The sequence below is a fragment of the Doryrhamphus excisus genome, chromosome 20 (assembly GCF_030265055.1).
Source record: "Doryrhamphus excisus isolate RoL2022-K1 chromosome 20, RoL_Dexc_1.0, whole genome shotgun sequence".
Lineage (NCBI taxonomy): Eukaryota > Metazoa > Chordata > Actinopteri > Syngnathiformes > Syngnathidae > Doryrhamphus > Doryrhamphus excisus.
In genome coordinates this window covers 14394534-14412269 of record NC_080485.1, presented here as the reverse complement: position 1 = coordinate 14412269, position 17736 = coordinate 14394534, and the positions used below count along the sequence as shown (strand labels likewise).

General features: G+C 39.7%; 2 protein-coding genes across 2 annotated transcripts; both read right to left on the bottom strand.

The window, feature by feature from the left end:
* Positions 1 to 1426: 1426 nt before the first annotated feature.
* hmx3a (H6 family homeobox 3a) lies at positions 1427 to 3558 on the bottom strand. Its single transcript, XM_058059017.1, has 2 exons — positions 2975 to 3558; positions 1427 to 2835 (listed from the first exon to the last, which is right to left on the bottom strand). Exons 1-2 carry the CDS (start codon positions 3261 to 3263, stop codon positions 2210 to 2212), a joined length of 915 nt encoding a protein of 304 aa, XP_057915000.1. The 5' UTR covers positions 3264 to 3558; the 3' UTR covers positions 1427 to 2209.
* A 10836-nt stretch (positions 3559 to 14394) lies between these two features.
* Positions 14395 to 16271, bottom strand: LOC131108303 (uncharacterized). Its single transcript, XM_058059271.1, has 3 exons — positions 15086 to 16271; positions 14945 to 15004; positions 14395 to 14613 (listed from the first exon to the last, which is right to left on the bottom strand). Exons 1-3 carry the CDS (start codon positions 15974 to 15976, stop codon positions 14395 to 14397), a joined length of 1170 nt encoding a protein of 389 aa, XP_057915254.1. The 5' UTR covers positions 15977 to 16271.
* Between the last annotated feature and the right edge of the window lie 1465 nt (positions 16272 to 17736).

Here is a 17736-nt window from a genome sequence, read left to right as displayed (position 1 = left end):
TCATCCGTTGAGTTGCACATGTTGGCCTGACTTAACGCACCCCCCCCCCCCCCCCCCATCGACCCCATCCCACACGGTCACCCCCCACACCAGGTCGATATGTGCCAGAGGAATAATGCCGCCCTATAATCTATTAATTTGCAATAATGGAGTGGCGTGGAGCGTGCGTGGGATAAGGTGCACGTCAATACTAGTGGTGATCCGAGCATATTGTCTCTTGATGAGGTCATCATGATGTGTGCGTATTATTATTATTATTATTATTATTATTATTATTATTATTATTATTATTATTATTGTTATTATTATTATTATTATTATTATTATTATTATTATTATTATTATTATATGCTGTTATCATTATCATTGTTGTTGTTGTTATTATTATTGTTGTTGTTGTTATTATGCACATCAGAAAGTATTTGATTTAAACATTATTATACTATACTTTTGCAATACTATGACTTTTAAGCTATAAATATATTTCTTTATAATTGATTTGTCGAAATTATTTATAATATAAAATAATCCTTAACTTTCATTCTGATTGTCTTTAAGAAATAAACAAAAAAAACTGTTATTTAAGGGCTTATTTCAAATCTACATCATTTTAATTCAATTTTTAAAATATATATCGTGAATAAAAAGGCTACAAATAAATACTGCAATTTTGCAATTACATGTAAATGTATATTTTATTATTAGTGGAACATTTAAGATTTTACTTTATTTTATTTTATTGAAATTGCATGCAAAAATAGCATTTTTTTCCTTCCCCCTTGGATGTATTTGGGTACTTAAATGACACATAAAAGAAGGTCCAGGTCTTGACCGACTTTGTGCAGGCATCAAGTGTCAGGTGACACTTGTAGCTTCATACGTGTTACAAAGCACAAGCTCAATAAACGATCTCTGCATTTTCGTCGGAAATTCTGGCCCGTAAACAATTTGAGATAATTCATAAGCTGCATAATATGTGGTTTTTAATAATTTGGGATTTATTTGACACATTTTTAAAAGGTGTCACATTTAAAAAAAAAAAAAGAAGGATATACACCTGCTTCGACAACAAAGAAGAGGAACAAAGGTGGAGATTATTGTTGGAGATCCTTATCTATTTCACACACACACACACACACACACACACACACACACACTCATGCAATAATGTCCTCTTCAGTACAAAAGATCATAATTTAGGCAAGATGGTGGCAATTCCACATTAATATTAATTTCAGGTAAAGCCACTTCTCCTTTTTTGTTACAATTAAATTTCATTCAAAATCTAAAATTAAAATATTTAATTAATTTAATTTAATCGAATTATTATTTATATTTATTTTTTTAAGTAGTAATAATAATAATAATAATAATAATAATTCTACAATAATAAAATGTAGGGAATAGTCTCCATTTATTTGCACCACATCGGTTCATCAATACAATATCAAAAAACGTTTTTTTTTTTTAATCTGTACAAACAAAAACGAAAAAAAAATCTCCTGGCTCCTCTTCCTTAATTAAATATATACATTTACATCATTTTATACACCAGTGTAGTCGACGCTTTAGAATAAAAAAATAAAAAAAAGAAAGGAGCAGGATTCCCTAAAACTAAACATATACAGCAAAGTGTGGGGGTGAAGGGGGGGGGGTACAATTTACAGTTGAGAGTGTCTTGATTGTCACCCGTCGAGCTCTTGGTCCAAGCTGAACACAATAGAATCCTTATGGAATTAAAAAAAAATGGGGCGTAGGCGTATTGCACGTAATGGTTTGAACAGTAGCATCTCAATAAATTAGACGATCTTGGATATAACATCAGTAGTTGCTAAAAGACTAACGGGATATTTTAATAATGTTATTTATTCATTCTGAATTTAATTTTCTTTTTAAAAAAAAATCCATAAAATTAAAAAAGTGGTGTAGGATTTATTGAATAATTTATTGAGATGCAGGCCTGTTGTGTTTATGAAGGGTGGGCTGTAAATAAAAAATAAATAAAAATATAAGACACTCTTTAGGCAGTGTAAGCAGGTAGAGTCCTGAGATGATATAATCGTGAATTATAATAAAAAATGGGCTTGAATCGTCGCATCACGTGATGGGAAATCAAAGAAACAGGCCTTACATTGTTGTTTTTTTTTTCTTCCGGAGTACAAAAATATGAAGTTCTTAGTTTTTTGTTTTTTTTTCGGGGGGGTGTCTCTCACACAGGTCTCAGCAGAGGTACGGAGGTGACGATGGGGTGCGAGTAGTAGACCCCCGGGTGCGGGAAGGTGAGCAGCGGCTGACTGGCAGGCACGCTGGGGGTGGCACCGGCGCCCTCCGAGGCCGAGTTCTCGTGGTAGAGGATGGGGACCCTCACTATCCTCTGCGCGGCTGCGTGGCTCAGGTTCGCGGCTTCCAGCTCCGCGGCCAGCTGCCTCTTCCACTTGTTCCTGCGGTTCTGGAACCAGATCTTGACTTGGGTTTCGGTCAGGTGCAGGGAAGCAGCCAACCCCGCGCGTTCGGAGCTGCTCAGGTAGCGCTTCATGTCGAAGGTGGACTCCAACTGGAACACTTGGCTCCTGGAGAACACGGTTCGAGTCTTCTTCTTGCGGCAGGGCTTCTTGTCGTCGTCGCTTCGCTTCTTCCAGTCGTCCATTTCGTCCTTTTTGGTCTCCTCGGAGTCGCTTTCCTCCAGGATGATCTCGTCGCCGCTTTTGCTGGCTGTGTGCTCGTCGTCGTCGTCCTCGTCTTTAGCGTCTGGTTCGGACTTTAGGACCAGTTCTGGAGAGTCCCTGTCTGTACCGGATGTCGGGGACGAGTCTCTGATTGACAGTTTTTCTGCCACTGTAAAGCAGATTAATTTTAGTTATTCGCAATCCAATAGTAATAATTGTGGACACGTGACAAAAAATACAATACACATGAATTGCTAGAATATTTTTATTAAATATTGTAATAAATATTATAATATTATCTACCATACCGTCACTTCTGTGGATGTGTGCAGACGAGTTGAGGGCGTACGGGTACCACCACGCCGACGTCCGCTCCAGGTAGTGGGCCGGTAGAGTGAACCTCTGCGCCGGCAGCTCGAAGCGAGGGAAGCCGAAGTCAGCCACCTGGGACAAGGAGAAACCCCCCGCAGCCTCCAGGGCCGCTTTGGAGGCCGCGAGCACCGGTTTCGGTTTCGGGGGTTTGCTGTCGCAGTTGAGAAGGTTCTTGATGAAGAAGGGGGAGTCCTTGGCGGGAGCTTCCTGCGTGGTCTCGGGCATGGCGGTGGCGGGAACGCGCGGAGGTGAGAACCACAAAAATGAGGGTGAGTTTCTATTTTTTTTTAATTTTTTTAAAAATTAAAATGGAATTCCTCTTCAGTTCGGTTGTCTTCTCGGTGCTTTATTGAGAGATGGCGGATTGCGAGGCTGCAAAAAGAGAGGCAAAAAGCGTGCACCGTGCCAGATGTATCATCCCGGACTCGAACGCAGAACCCGCGGAGCCGGTGTCGCGTCTGATGCTAATGACGAAATAAAAATGTCATCCAAGTTAAATGCGGAAAGTATAGGCGATTGGGCTTGTACAATGGCAAATGGGATTAAGGGGAGAGACTTTGAGGAGGGAGGAGAGAAAGAGAGAGAGAGAGAGAGAAAAAGAGAGAGAGAGAGCATCCTCCCCTCTTTGGCTGCAATGTGTGTGTGTGTGTGTGTGTGTGTGTGTCTGTTACTGCTCTCATAAAGTCCTGTTAGGCAGCAAATGAGCACCAGGCTGTTAACGCCAAAGAGAAAGAAGCTTTAGATCTACACACACACACACACACACACACTCTGGACACTTCATTAGGTACACTTGCATAACACCCATATCCAAAATTCATAATCATAATGCTCACTTGTCATTGTCACTGTAAGCTACAGATGTAACAATATATGTCATACAGTATATATCAATAGTGTATTTACCACTTTACTATTGTGTATTTTCCATGGTTCCTAAAATTATGATGTACTGCCAACAGGGGCGTCACTAGGTACTGAGGACAGGGGGTGCACAGGATATGAATTTCAAATTTAAAAAAAAAAAATTAAAAATAAGGAACAAGAACCGGGATATAATTTTCCCACTTTTGGAAAGATTTAGTAGATTTATTTAGTACTCAATTATTCTAGGCCACCATTAAATGTAAACAAGTACACACACTCTACACTGCAAAACCGCTGCTCAAGCTCTGATCAATGATCAATGATATAATAATCATTATTATATTATTCATTAGTCTATTATTATTACTACTATCATCATAACCTGCTTATTGGCTTGCTTATTAGCCTGCTTTTGCCCTATTATATGAAATTTATCAGAGATTTTTTTTGTAAAAAAAAAAATCAAAATCAAAAAAATATCAAATTATTTAGGGGCGCTTAAGTGCATTTTAGGGGGAGTGAAGTCCCCCTAAAATAACTTAAAAATAACCCTGCTTTTCCCTATAATATGAAATTTGTCAGATTTTTTTTGTAACAAAAAACAATAGAAAAAAAATCAATAAAATATATGAAATTATTTAAAATGCACTTAAGCGCTCAGTGCATTTTAGGGGGACTGAAGCCCCTCTAAAATAATGTAAAACTAACCCTGCTTTTGCCCTATTATATGAAATTTATCAGAGATTTTTTTTGTAAAAAAAAAATCAATAGGAAAAAAATCAATAAAAAATATCAAATTATTTAGGGCGCTTAAGTGCATTTTAGGAGGATTGTAGACCCCCTAAAATAACCCTGCTTTTGCTCTATTATATGACATTTGTCTAAAAAAAAGTCAGCGATTTTGTCAGAGATTTGTCAGAAATTTTTTTTGTAAAAAAAAACAAAAAATATAAACCAATAAAAAAATATCAAATTATTTAGGGGGACTTAAGAACATTTTAGGGGGTCTGAAGCCCCCCTTAAAATAGGCCTAATGACGCCACTGACTGCCAATATGACAAAAAACAGTTAAACTAAAATGTACACCTGTCAATCAAAACCCATTACTATCCTTTTGTTGTGTGCAGGTGTTTCTAATATTATGTGCGGGGAGGGTGTAAATGTAACATGCAACCGGGAAAAAATTCAATTAAAAAAATAATTGTATAAAATATTCTACTACATTTGATATCTTACAAGATGCATAATTTTAAATGTTGCTGATTAGGAAAATATAAAAAAGTGGAATTTAATTCTAGCAATAAAATAAATAAGCAGGGAATTTTTAAATGTTAACTATGGCACTGGTAATAAAAATAAACAATGACTACATAATATCATATTTTTTTTAGTTTTTTTTTTTTTTAGCTTACAAATGGTCATTTATTTCTGTCCAATCGATGTGCTTAATTCTTCCGTCAGATTGGCCTGCTTGTTGTGTGGACTTGTGCTGTGAATATTCCCTCATTGATATTAATTGACTTGTTGGCGAGGGGAAGAACAGATAGACAGCGCCCTCTGTGGGCCAAAAGAATGAACTGCACACATGAACTGTGAAGGAGTCGTATAATCAAAGCTGAATTCTAATGCAAAAGACCCCTTTGGTTATGAAGCTGCCATGCAGGCGTCCATAAGTCTATTTTTGTTGTTCCTCTGCTGCTTTTATTTTATTTATTTCCAAGTGGCAAGATATTGATTATTTCACAAAGGGGGGGTGGGGAAAAAGGGGGGGAGAAAAATGACAAATGGCAGCAGGGAATGACGCGGTCAGCAGGTTCTATTAGAGAAATGATAGTGTTGCTGGCGCTTGGTTAAAAGCTCCAGTTTAGATACTTTATAGGTTTACATCCATCACGCTCTAACGACCTGTTTGATGAAAAACACACGCTTGGCTGACAAGCAGCCGCATGCAGCCAACTTTCGCTGTGTAATTGCTCCCATATTAAATATAGATTTTTGTTTTGATATCTTGTGAGAATTCCTTCTGTGGGTCACGGGTGGTGATGGCGAAAACACGAGCTTGGAAGGGGAAAAATGGGAGAAAAAGCGGAGTATGTAGTAGTTCTTATGGTGGAATATTTTTATATTTAACATACACTCCCGCTGAAAAGTTTGGGATCACTTGCAGATTTCTTTGTTTACAAAAAAAAACCAAATTTTCATGCATTTTACAATTTTTTTTTCCATTTTACAAACATTTAAAATGAATAAAACGAACTACATTTGCTTGCTAATCCAAGTTCATCATTTTATAAGGCTAATAGATTATCAGAAAAGCCATCTAAAAAAATCTAAAAACTAAAACTAAAATCTCTTACCATGCTGTTAACTACTCCCTTCAGAGAGCAGCACAAACTGGGTCTAACAAGGACACAAAAACGCTGCACAACTGTGCAAGAAGACAAATATCAACAACAACTTTTCCTATTGTTCCTGTTTAAAGTAAGGGAAATGGACTTAATCCGTTCCAGGGTCAAACTGTCACCAGAATACACATTGACTACATTATGTCTGTGCCTTTCACACAGAATAAGTGGGATATTGTAGTAACGACATATCATTCAAAGTATAAAATACTTACACTACCGCTCAAAAGTTTGGGATCGCTTACAAATTTCTTTGTTTACCAAAGAAAAACATATTTTCATGCATTTCACAAACAATTTTTTTACATTTCACAAACATTTTTATCCATTTCCCAAACAATTAAAATGATGATTTTCAAAGAAGGATCTACGTTTTTGCATAGAGGCCTACTATCAACAACTGTCAGTCCTCTGCATCAATCTCCTGGTATGGCTGCTAATCCAAGTTCATCATTTTATAAGGCTAATAGATTATTAGAAAAGCCATCTAAAAAATCTAAAAACTCAAACTAAAATCTCTTACCATGCTGTTAACTACTCCCTTCAGAGAGCAGCACAAACTGGGTCTAACAAGGACACAAAAACGATGCACAACTGTGTGTAGTTTAAGACAAATTACAACATTGCTAGTACTGACAAGTACAACATTGCATCTGAAGCATAATCATATATAACATCTTAATACACTCACTGGCAACATTTTTAATTCCTTTTTTTTTTTAAAAAGCCATATTTCGGAGTACAATGCTTTATTTTGCATGGTGGAGTATATTAAATAGTACATTCATTCATTCATTTTCTACTGCTTATCCTCATGAGGGTCCCGGGGTACACCCTGGACTGGGTACATATAGACAAACAACCATTCACACTCACATTCATACCTATGGACAATTTGGAGTAATAAGCGGCATAGAAGATGGATCGGAGCAGGAGGGGATAGAAAAGAATAAAAAAATTCATTAATTCATTCATTTTCTACCACTTATTGTCACAAAGGTCGCGGTGGGTGCTGGAGCCTATCCCAGCTGTCTTCGGGCGAGAGGCGGGGTAAACCCTGGACTGGTGGCCAGCCAATCACAGGGCACATATAGACAAACAACCATTCACACTCACATTTATACCTATGGACAATTTGGAGTAATAAGCGGCATAGAAGATGGATCAGAGCAGGAGGGGATAGAAAATAAAAAAATAAAAAATTCATTCATTTTCTACCACTTATCGTCACAAGGGTCGCGTAGGGGGGTTGCTGGAGCCTATCCCAGCTGTCTTCAGGCGAGAGGCGGGGTACACCCTGGACTGGTGGCCAGCCAATCACAGGGCACATATAGACAAACAACCATTCACACTCACAATTTGGAGTGGCCAATTAACCTAGCATGTTTTTGGAATGTGGGAGGAAACCGGAGTACCCGGAGAAAACCCACACATGCACGGGGAGAACATGCAAACTCCACACAGAGAGGTGGAATCGAACTCAGGTTTCCTAGCTGCGAGGCCTGCACGCTAACCACTTGTCCACCGTGCAGCCCAATATGCAATATTACCTTTCCTGTGCTGTGTACAAATATGGGCGTAAAAGAACGTCATGGTAGCCGTTCCACTTTGCTCCAACATCGATCGCTAAAAGCTCGGCGCCCCCCCTGTGTCCTTCTTGCACTTTTTAACTGGGCCACTCCTGTCGGGATGAGCCGTTAAACCCGTGAAGGCCACCGCGGAGATTGCTTCGATTGGAGTATTGCATTTAACTTGTAAAGGAATCAGTGGCCGTCCGCTGACCCGGCACGCTTTAATTGGGATTTTGCGGGTATCGATTGTAAGTGGCCGAGCGGATCTTGAATTACGGCCCGATTAGTTGCTCTTTTTTTTTTTTTTTTACCTCTGCATCTCAGGCAGGCCAGTCAAAGGCGCTCGATGTCTTGAAGGGTGGGATCACTTGCAGCAAATGAGGCTGCTTCCTGTGGAAACAGGAAACATTGATTTAGACGTGGATGTAAAGACAATTCATGAAAGGGACGCATACTTTTTGCGTCTTAAATACTGCAATCCAATGTACTGTAGGTCATATATATATACATATTGTATTATATAACTATATAATGTAATATAATATATATAATCTAACTTGTTATGGCTATAATAGCCATTGAAATGATGACTCCATTAACCATTATGTGTAGGTCAAATCAAATGCAGTACTTAGTTGCAACCAGCAGAGGTGCTGTTGATTCAAGCTCAAGTAGTTCAAAGCAGTATATGAGCTAATGGAAAATTATTTGGCCGGTTTGGAAATATGAATTAAGAACACTCATCAAAATAATAATTAAAATAAATAAACATTTTTAGTTTCTCGTAATCATTTAAGGACATTTTGTAAATAAAGTTTAAGGCAAAGGTGGGTCATTTGCAGACCACAGTTGTTTTTGAATTGGCCGGTGGCACAGTCTAAAAATATTATTTTACAAAATAATATTTTACAAAAGAATTGTAAAAAAAAAAGGAAAAAAAAGGAAAAATCATCAGTAATTTTACTCAAATTAAGTTAAAATATTCAGACAAAAATGTTGTTATCTAACAACAAGTAGTTGTAATTTTGGAGCAATAATATTATAATATTAAATTTTAGTAGTTTGAAATATTAAAGAAAAGCCTTATTTTTTTTTAATTTAAATTAGGTTGCGGAAAAAAGTTATCACGTTCCGACAAGGTCAAAATATTAGAGGTATAAATCATAATTTTGAGAAGAAAATTTACTAGAAGAGAGCTGGAAAAATTGGAAAATTAAAACAGCAGAAATTTTGAAAAAAGCCGTGGTAATTTCTACACTAATTAAGTTAAAATATTCAGACAAAAAAGTTGTAATCTAACAACAAGTAGCTGTAATTTTGCGAGAATAATATCATAATATTAAATTTTAGTAGTTTGAAATATTAAAGAAATGCATTATTTTTTTAAAAAAGGCGAAATATAATGAAAAACAAAACAACGAATAAGGTTGTAATTTGGTTTTTTTTAATTAGGTTGCGGAAAAAAGTTTTCACGTTCCGACAAAGTCAAAATATTAGCGGTATAAGTCAAAATTTCGAGAGCCGGAAAAATTGGAAAATTAAAACAGCAGAAATTTAAAAATTTTACAAGAATAAAGTCTAAATATTAAGACACAAAAGCCACATTCCCATGAGAAAAAAGCTACAATTTGATGAGTAGTCGTATGAAGAAATTTTTTTTTTTAGTAGCACATAGTTGAAATATGCAAGACAAAATATTCATAATAATATGAGAAACACAATTTTTGTAATTTTTTGTAAAATTAGGTTGGAGAAAAATATATAATATTATATATATATTATTTTTTAAATATTATATATTACACAATTTTTGTATTTTTTTGGAAAATTAGGTTGGAGAAAAATATATAATATTGTAATATATATATATATAATTATATAAAATTACAAAAATTGTGTATATAATATAATATAATATTAAAATATAATATTATGCAAATTATGAAAAAAAAGTCCTAATATTCATCCATATCACAAAGCTGCGATGCAGCATTTAAAAGATATACACAAACAGTACCTTCTTAGCATATGTACATGTGTTAGCTTACAAAGCATCAAGTGTTCCTTTCATCCTTTTGTTTGGAAAAAGTTTGGACACCCCTGCTGCTCGCCTGTATAAAATTCCACTTTCCGAAATCTATCCTGCACTGTAGTTTTCCTGTCGTTGCCCCCATCTTGTCCGGAGTAATCCGGAGTAGACGACAACCATCAGCGTCAGGCTACGATGTCGACGAGATTCGGGTAACCGATGGTCAAAGGAACATGGCGTCCATCAATAAAGCAATTCCTTGCGTCATAACAGCGTCCACGTTTCCCCAAAGCCAACCTTTTTTGGAAACTTTTCCCCGCCGCAAATCGCCGTTTCCCCCCCCACCACCACCTATTAAGAGTCGTTCCGTGTGAATTTAATGGATTCTGTACAAATAATATTCCGCCATAATGGAAAAGGTTGAAGTCACGGAAGACAGATGAAGCCATAAACACGTATAATTGAGAATCAAAGACCGATAAATTTTAAACTGCTGGCCATTTTCTCTTTTTAGATGATGATCTATGTCGCCGCGCCGCCAGGAAAATGGAGGAGATTATGTGAGGAAATTATAACAATAAATTTTCTAAACATACACCTTGATTATGCTTCGATTTTTTCCGAGAAGGGTGGAGGGAGCGGGAGGCGCTCCGGGGATGGCTGATGGCTTTGCTGGCAAAATGGCACCATAAAACAGACTCGGTGCTCTTTTGCCTGCAGAGCGTAGGCATGCCTGGAGGTGCAATCCCCGCCCACCACAACCCCCCCTCTTAAATGGGGGGGGGGGGGAATTGTGTAATTTATTGCAAACGTGCACACAGTGAGATTAGATCAGCATATCCCATCAGAGGAACAACAATCAATCAGCCTCTAGTTAACAGCTTGAAACACATAAACCAGGACGGCTAATGGCTTTCCGATTTAACAGATTGATAGACTTATCCGCTCCTAAGGGATGAATTAAGAAAATCGAGTACTTTCACACGAGTAATGGCACTTTTGACAGGATCTTTTCACCCTTTTGTCACGGTTACTATCTTTACCGCTAAACACGCCGACAAGGCTAATCTGAAAATAGGAGAAAAAAATAAAAATAAATTTCGGTTTGAGAAGGCGCTCGAGTGCTGATTTGTTATTCAGATGAGGGAGAAAAAAAAGAGGAAAAATCATCAGTAATTTTACACAAATTAAGTTAAAATATTAAGACAAAAAAGTAGTTGTAATTTTGCGGGAATAATATTATAATATTACATTTTAGTAGTTTGAAATATTAAACAAAAGCTTTTTTTTTTAAAGCCAAAATATAATGAAAAACAAGGTTGTAATTTGGGTTTTTTAAATTAGGTTGCGGAAAAAAGTGATCACATTCCGACAAGGTCAAAATATTAGAGGTATAAGTCATAATTTTGAGAAGAAAATTTACAAGAAGAGAGCTGGAAAAATTGGAAAATTAAAACAGCAGAAATTTAAAAAAAAGTGGTAATTATACACTAATTAAGTTAAAATATTCAGACAAAAACGTTGTAATCTAACAACAAGTAGTTGTAATTTTGTGGGAAAAATATTATAATATTAAATTTTAGTAGTTTGAAATATTAAAGAAAGGATTTTTTTTAAATATAATGAAAAACAAGGTTGTAATTTTGGGTTTTTTAATTAGGTTGCGGAAAAAAGTGATCACATTCCGACAAGGTCAAAATATTAGAGGTAAAAGTCATAATTTTGAGAAGAAAATTTACAAGAAGAGAGCTGGAAAAATTGGAAAATTAAAACAGCAGAAATAAAAAAAAAGTGGTAATTATACACTAATTAAGTTAAAATATTAGGACAAAAAAGTCGTAATCCAACAACAAGTAGTTGTAATTTTGCTTGAGTAATATTATAATATAAAATTTTAGTAGTTTGAAACATTAAAGAAAGGATTTTTTTTTAAAAAGGTGAAATATAATGAAAAACAAAACAACAAATAAGGTTGTAATTTTGTTTTTTTTAATTAGGTTGTGGAAAGTCAAAATATTAGAGGTATGAGTCATAATTTCCAGAAGAAAATTTACAAGAGAGCTGGAAAAATTGGAAAATTAAAACAGCAGAAATAAAAAAAGTGGTAATTTTAAAATCTAAAATAAAAAAAAATAAAATCTAAATATTAAGAGACAAAAGCCACATTCCGATGAGAAAAAAGTAGCAATTTCCTGAGTAGTGGTATGAAGAAATCATATTTTTGAGTAGCACATAGTTGAAATATGCAAGAAAAATATTCATAATAATATGAGAAACACAATTTTTGTATTTTTTTTGGAAAACTAGGTTGGAGAAAAATATATAATATTATATATAAATAAAAATAAGTTAAAATATTCAGACAAAAACAAGTAGTTTTGTGGGAAAAATATTATAATATTAAATTTTAGTAGTTTGAAATATGAAACAAAGGCATTATTTTTTACTTTTGACAGGATCTTTTCACCCTTTTGTCACAGTTACTATCTTTACCGCTAAACACGCCGACAAGGCTAATCTGAAAATAGGAGAAAAAAAACAAAAAAATTTAGGTTTGAGAAGGCGCTCGAGTGCTGATTTGTTATTCAGATGAGGCCCCGGTCGCACGTGGAGGGAGAATGGGCTCCTTTTAATGACCTGATTATGGCGGGTCATTTGGAAAGTGTGAAATGGAGGGAGCTATTGAAAGACACTTAACAATATGAAAACGTGACCGGGGCGACACACTCAAACGAAAGGCGGCGTTTTAAAGAATTGAACTTGTTAGTCTCGTATCACTCGAAAGATGCCATTGATTTAATAAAAAAACTACATCAGGGAGGACGCAATTGGAAAAGATTAAGGCCGGGAGAACCCGTCCCGGCTTGGGATCGTTTTCAGGCGGAAACGACAACGACAACGCTGGATAAATACGGCTACGTTAGTCATTGTGCGAATAGGCTAACCAGTATCTGGTCGCTGTCACATGACCAGAAGTGATAAGCCAAGCACATGCATGTTTTCTTTCTTCTTAGGTACTTTTGGTCACATTATTGTCGAAATGGCTTTGGAAAGAAAATATTGCAAACATGGACTGCATAGTGGACAAGTGTTTGGCACGCAGGTCTCGCAGTTCGGAAACACGAGTTCGATTCCACCCTCGGCCATCAATGGTGCAACATCCACCATTTACAGCCTTGTTATTTATGGAAAACTATTCCCTGCTCGGTTGCACGGCGGTCGAGTGGTTAGCGCGCAGACCTCACAGCTACGAGTTCAATTCCACCCTCGGTCATCTCTGTGTGGAGTTTGCATGTTCTCCTCATTCATGCGTGGGTTTTCTCCGGGTACTCCGGTTTCCTCCCGCATTCCAAAAACATGCTAGTTGCTAATTGGCGACTCCAAATTGTCCATAGGTATGAATGTGAGTGTGAATGGTTGTTTGTCTATATGTGCCCTGTGATTGGCTGGCCACCAGTCCAGGGTGTACACCGTCTCTCGCCCGAAGACAGCTGGGATAGGCTCCATAGCATAAACAACACAAAAATGGTTGTTTTACATGAAAATAACTATTAATTTACTAATATAACACCATTAACTATTTACAAATTTCACTTTTGAAACTGAGACTCGGGTTCAATTCCACCATTGGCCATCTCTATGTGGAGTTTGCATGTTCTCCCCGTGCATGCGTGGGTTTTCTCCGGGTACTCCGGTTTCTTCCCGCATTCCAAAAACATGCTAGTTGCTAATTGGCGACTCCAAATTGTCCATAGGTATGAATGTGAGTGTGAATGGTTGTTTGTCTATATGTGCCCTGTGATTGGCTGGCCACCATTGCCCAAAGACAATATATATATTGATTTGGTCGATATTGGTGCATTTTGTAGAAAGTAAAAAAAAAAAAAAGGAAAATGAATAAAAATAAAATAAGGAATAAGAATATAAATATGAAAGTGTCAGGTACTGTCAAAAACAATAACCAGTCACCAAAATGTGGAATTGCAGTAAACAAAATGTAGTATTCAAAAGGTAGTATTGCACATATTATACCTGAATTTCACGTGAACGAGTGAATCTATTTCACATAAGCATACATCAATTTTTTTACATAAATTTTACAAGAACTAAGGAAAAATATTGAAAGAAAAATGTCACGGGCGCGCTTGGCGGTGTTGCGTTGCGACCCCAGGATGCAGAGAGCAGGACCAAAAGTGCAAATAAAAGGTTTAATGCAGAAATGGCAGCAGCAGGAAAACAACAGCCAGTACCAACCAACGACAATTCGAAATGAAACCACAACAGAAAGAGCACGCACCTGAACTAAATAGGGATAATGAAATTAGAAGCAGGTGTGTGAAAAGAGCAGGGGTAAGGAAAACGGAAGAGAACAACAAAGGAAGTGGTTACCAAAATAAGAGCATGGAAACTGGAACAGAGGCAAAAAGGAAACTAAGAGAGCTGTCACGAGGGGGTGACGCCCACATCGTGACAGTACCCCCCCCTCAAGGACGGATCCCAGACGTCCAAAAAGTCCACAGACCAAGAGGGATGGGAGGCGGGGGGACCGGAGGTGGGTCGCTGGCCAGACCTCTCCGGAGGTCGGCCAGGGTGGCAGGGCCACGCAGGAGGGCGGCCTGAAGGGTGAGCAGCCCGCAGGGAACTGGGCTCCTCTGGGGGACGCCCATGACGGCAGGCCCAGCAGAAGCCATGGATAGACTCCTCTGGGGGGCGGCCAGGGCGGTGGGCCTGGCCGGGGAGGCCGTCCCGCCGTGGAAGAGGTGGCGCCGGAGGAGGCGGCGGCGGCGGCGTGGCGTCCCGCCGTGGAAGAGGTGGCGCCGGAGGAGGCGGCGGCGGCGGCGTGGCGTCCCGCCGTGGAAGAGGTGGCGCCGGAGGAGGCGGCGGCGGCGGCGTGGCGTCCCGCCGTGGAAGAGGTGGCGCCGGAGGAGGCGGCGGCGGCGTGGCGTCCCGCCGTGGAAGAGGTGGCGCCGGAGGAGGCGGCGGCGTGGTGTCCCGCCGTGGAAGAGGTGGCGCCGGAGGAGGCGGCGGCGTGGCGTCCCGCCGTGGAAGAGGTGGCGCCGGAACACAAGGAACGGACCCTCGGTCTTCGCTGGACTGTGGAGCAGAGGGACCGCAAAGTGAGTCTTTGACGAGTGGTAACATACCGGACAGCACATCCCGGTTAGCTGCTAGAACCAGTCGTGCTGGAGGTCCACTGGGCTGTTCCTCCTCGGGCGACCCGCAGAGGGCATCATCCCCACACTCCACGGACGGGGTGTGATGTGCGTCCTCCGACGCACTGCTGGTCCTACTAGCCCCCCCTTCCGAAGGCGGATTCCAGACGCCGTATGCTGCTGGATGTGGAACCAGGGACGGGAGGAGGGGGACCTGGAGGAGGGTCTTGAGTTCAGCCCGCTCTGCTGCCCGGACCAGGTCTAGGAGGGGCCTCAGGCGGGGTTTGGGCACAGGAGGAATCCGGGCCGTCACGCTGCTTGGCACGGGAGCCGGGGTTTGGGAACCCTTGGGGCTGCGCGGTTTGGGCACAGGAGGAATCTGGGCCATCACGCAGCTTGGCACGGGAGCCGGGGTTTGGGAACCCTTGAGGCTGCGTGGCTTGGGCACAGGAGGAACCTGGGCCGTCACGCAGCTTGGCACGGGAGCCGGGGTTTGGGAACCCTTGAGGCTGCGCGGCTTTGGCACAGGAGGGGAACGTGCGCCGTGGTCCTCTTCGTGTTGCATGGGAAGCAACGGGGATTCCGAAGAGGTGGGCCAGCACTCAGTGACTGCGTGAGCTGTGGGTTGTGTCCTGGCTTGGTGTGACAAGACGGAAGAGAGCGGTTTCACCTTTTGACGCCGTGGAGCCCTGGCTGGAGGCGGCCGAGACGTACGCCGGTGTCGCGGCCAGGCCGGTGTGTCGTCTACGGGGCCTGGATGAACCCACGCCATGGGAACGAGCGTGCCATCCGGCCCCCACACCATGTCCTCCAGTTCCTCCGGAGTGAACTTAGTGCACTCCTCTTCCATCGCCTTCAGGATCTGCCAGGTCCAAAAGTCGCTCTCCGCGAGGTCGTCGTTTGGTGGTTTCATTCTGTCACGGGCGCGCTTGGCGGTGTTGCGTTGCGACCCCAGGATGCAGAGAGCAGGACCAAAAGTGCAAATAAAAGGTTTAATGCAGAAATGGCAGCAGCAGGAAAACAACAGCCAGTACCAACCAACGACAATTCGAAATGAAACCACAACAGAAAGAGCACGCACCTGAACTAAATAGGGATAATGAAATTAGAAGCAGGTGTGTGAAAAGAGCAGGGGTAAGGAAAACGGAAGAGAACAACAAAGGAAGTGGTTACCAAAATAAGAGCATGGAAACTGGAACAGAGGCAAAAAGGAAACTAAGAGAGCTGTCACGAGGGGGTGACGCCCACATCGTGACAAAAAATGTGGTAATCTGAAGAAAATCTGAAGAAAAAACAATTTTTATGAGAAAAAAAAGTCATGCTATTTTGAGGAAAAAAGTCATAATAAACCAACCAAAATTGTAAAAATTTTTTTTTTTTTTTTTTTACAATTTTTGGATAATTAGGTTGAAAAAAATATGTCTGGAATAAAGTCTAAATATTACAAGAAAAAGCAAAACAACAGCAAAAATAGACCATAGTTCATCGATACCGGTATACAGTATATAACTAGCATATTTTCATGTGTTGTTTTCCAAAATATCCAAGTGGTATGTTAGCCTTGCTAAACACACATAGCGTGTACATACATCAGGTTGTAGCTAACGTCACCTAGAATGTATACTAGCAAACATAAGTACATCCATAAGTACATCAGACCCTCCACATCCATTGACAGTCCACTTAGTCACTGGTCGTGTACTTTCCTTCCTAATCCCAACACTCATCGCCGTAGACGCAATATCGCCGAGCCCTATTGTTTAGTTAGCGAGTGTCAAGTGCCCCCCCCCCCCCCCCCCGCACCCTCTGACACCGTGACAGACAGTAATCGGGATTTGTTTGCTGCGTTTATCTCCATCTGTTTAGTCGCAGTGAGCTCGTCTCCATAACCCCCCCCCCCCCCCGACCCCCCCGGGCAGCTGTCGGAGCGAAACGAGGCCTGAGGCTGCAGAGGCCAATGCAAGAATTAAGTCTTTCATGTGTAAAGTTTCAATCACAATTGATTGACGTGTATTAAAAGACACAGTCGATAAATTGTTTTTAAGTGATTATAATGAAGGGTGCGGTTTTATCGGAATTGGACACCATATCTTTAATGAATTGAATATTTACACAGCTTCTATTAATATACTACTTTTTTGACAAGAACTAGTCTGGTTATTCCGGTGACAAAAAGGCAGAAAATGACATATGTCGGAATCGGGAATGGCACAAAATCCTGTGGGAACTCTTAAAACCGCTTTCTTAATAAATCAGAATGGAGAGCCGAGACTTGACAATTCTATCTCCGTCACGTCTTTATTGCCCCTCAAAGACCTGGGGGGGGGCAAGGCATGAAAATGAACCATTTAATAGCAATAAATAACCGCTTCTGACTGAAGGGGACGCGGGTATAAATAGTGGCATCAAATAGCACATTTAGCACCGAAGGACCCAATCAAATGTTTTATGACTAGAATGCCAAATTCGACACTTTCCTCAACAAACCACTTCCAACGCTAATAGCGGCGATGCTTGACAAATAGCAGGAAGTAGCATAAGCATTCTGAATTAACACACAGTTGTTTTTGAATTGGGCCGGTGGCACATTCTAAAAATAATAATAAAAATAAAATAAATATAATATAAATAATTTTTAATATAATATATAATAATATAATAAAATAAATTATT

Coding starts and splice junctions, on each gene's coding strand:
- hmx3a (XM_058059017.1), bottom strand. CDS start 3,263: ATGCCCGAGACCACGCAGGAAGCTCCCGCCAAGGACTCCCCCTTCTTC. Junction 2,836..2,974: donor ACACATCCACAGAAGTGACG/GTATGGTAGATA, acceptor TCTGCTTTACAG/TGGCAGAAAAACTGTCAATC.
- LOC131108303 (XM_058059271.1), bottom strand. CDS start 15,976: ATGAAACCACCAAACGACGACCTCGCGGAGAGCGACTTTTGGACCTGG. Junction 15,005..15,085: donor GTGGACCTCCAGCACGACTG/GTTCTAGCAGCT, acceptor TCTGCTCCACAG/TCCAGCGAAGACCGAGGGTC. Junction 14,614..14,944: donor CACCTCTTCCACGGCGGGAC/GCCACGCCGCCG, acceptor GCCGCCCCCCAG/AGGAGTCTATCCATGGCTTC.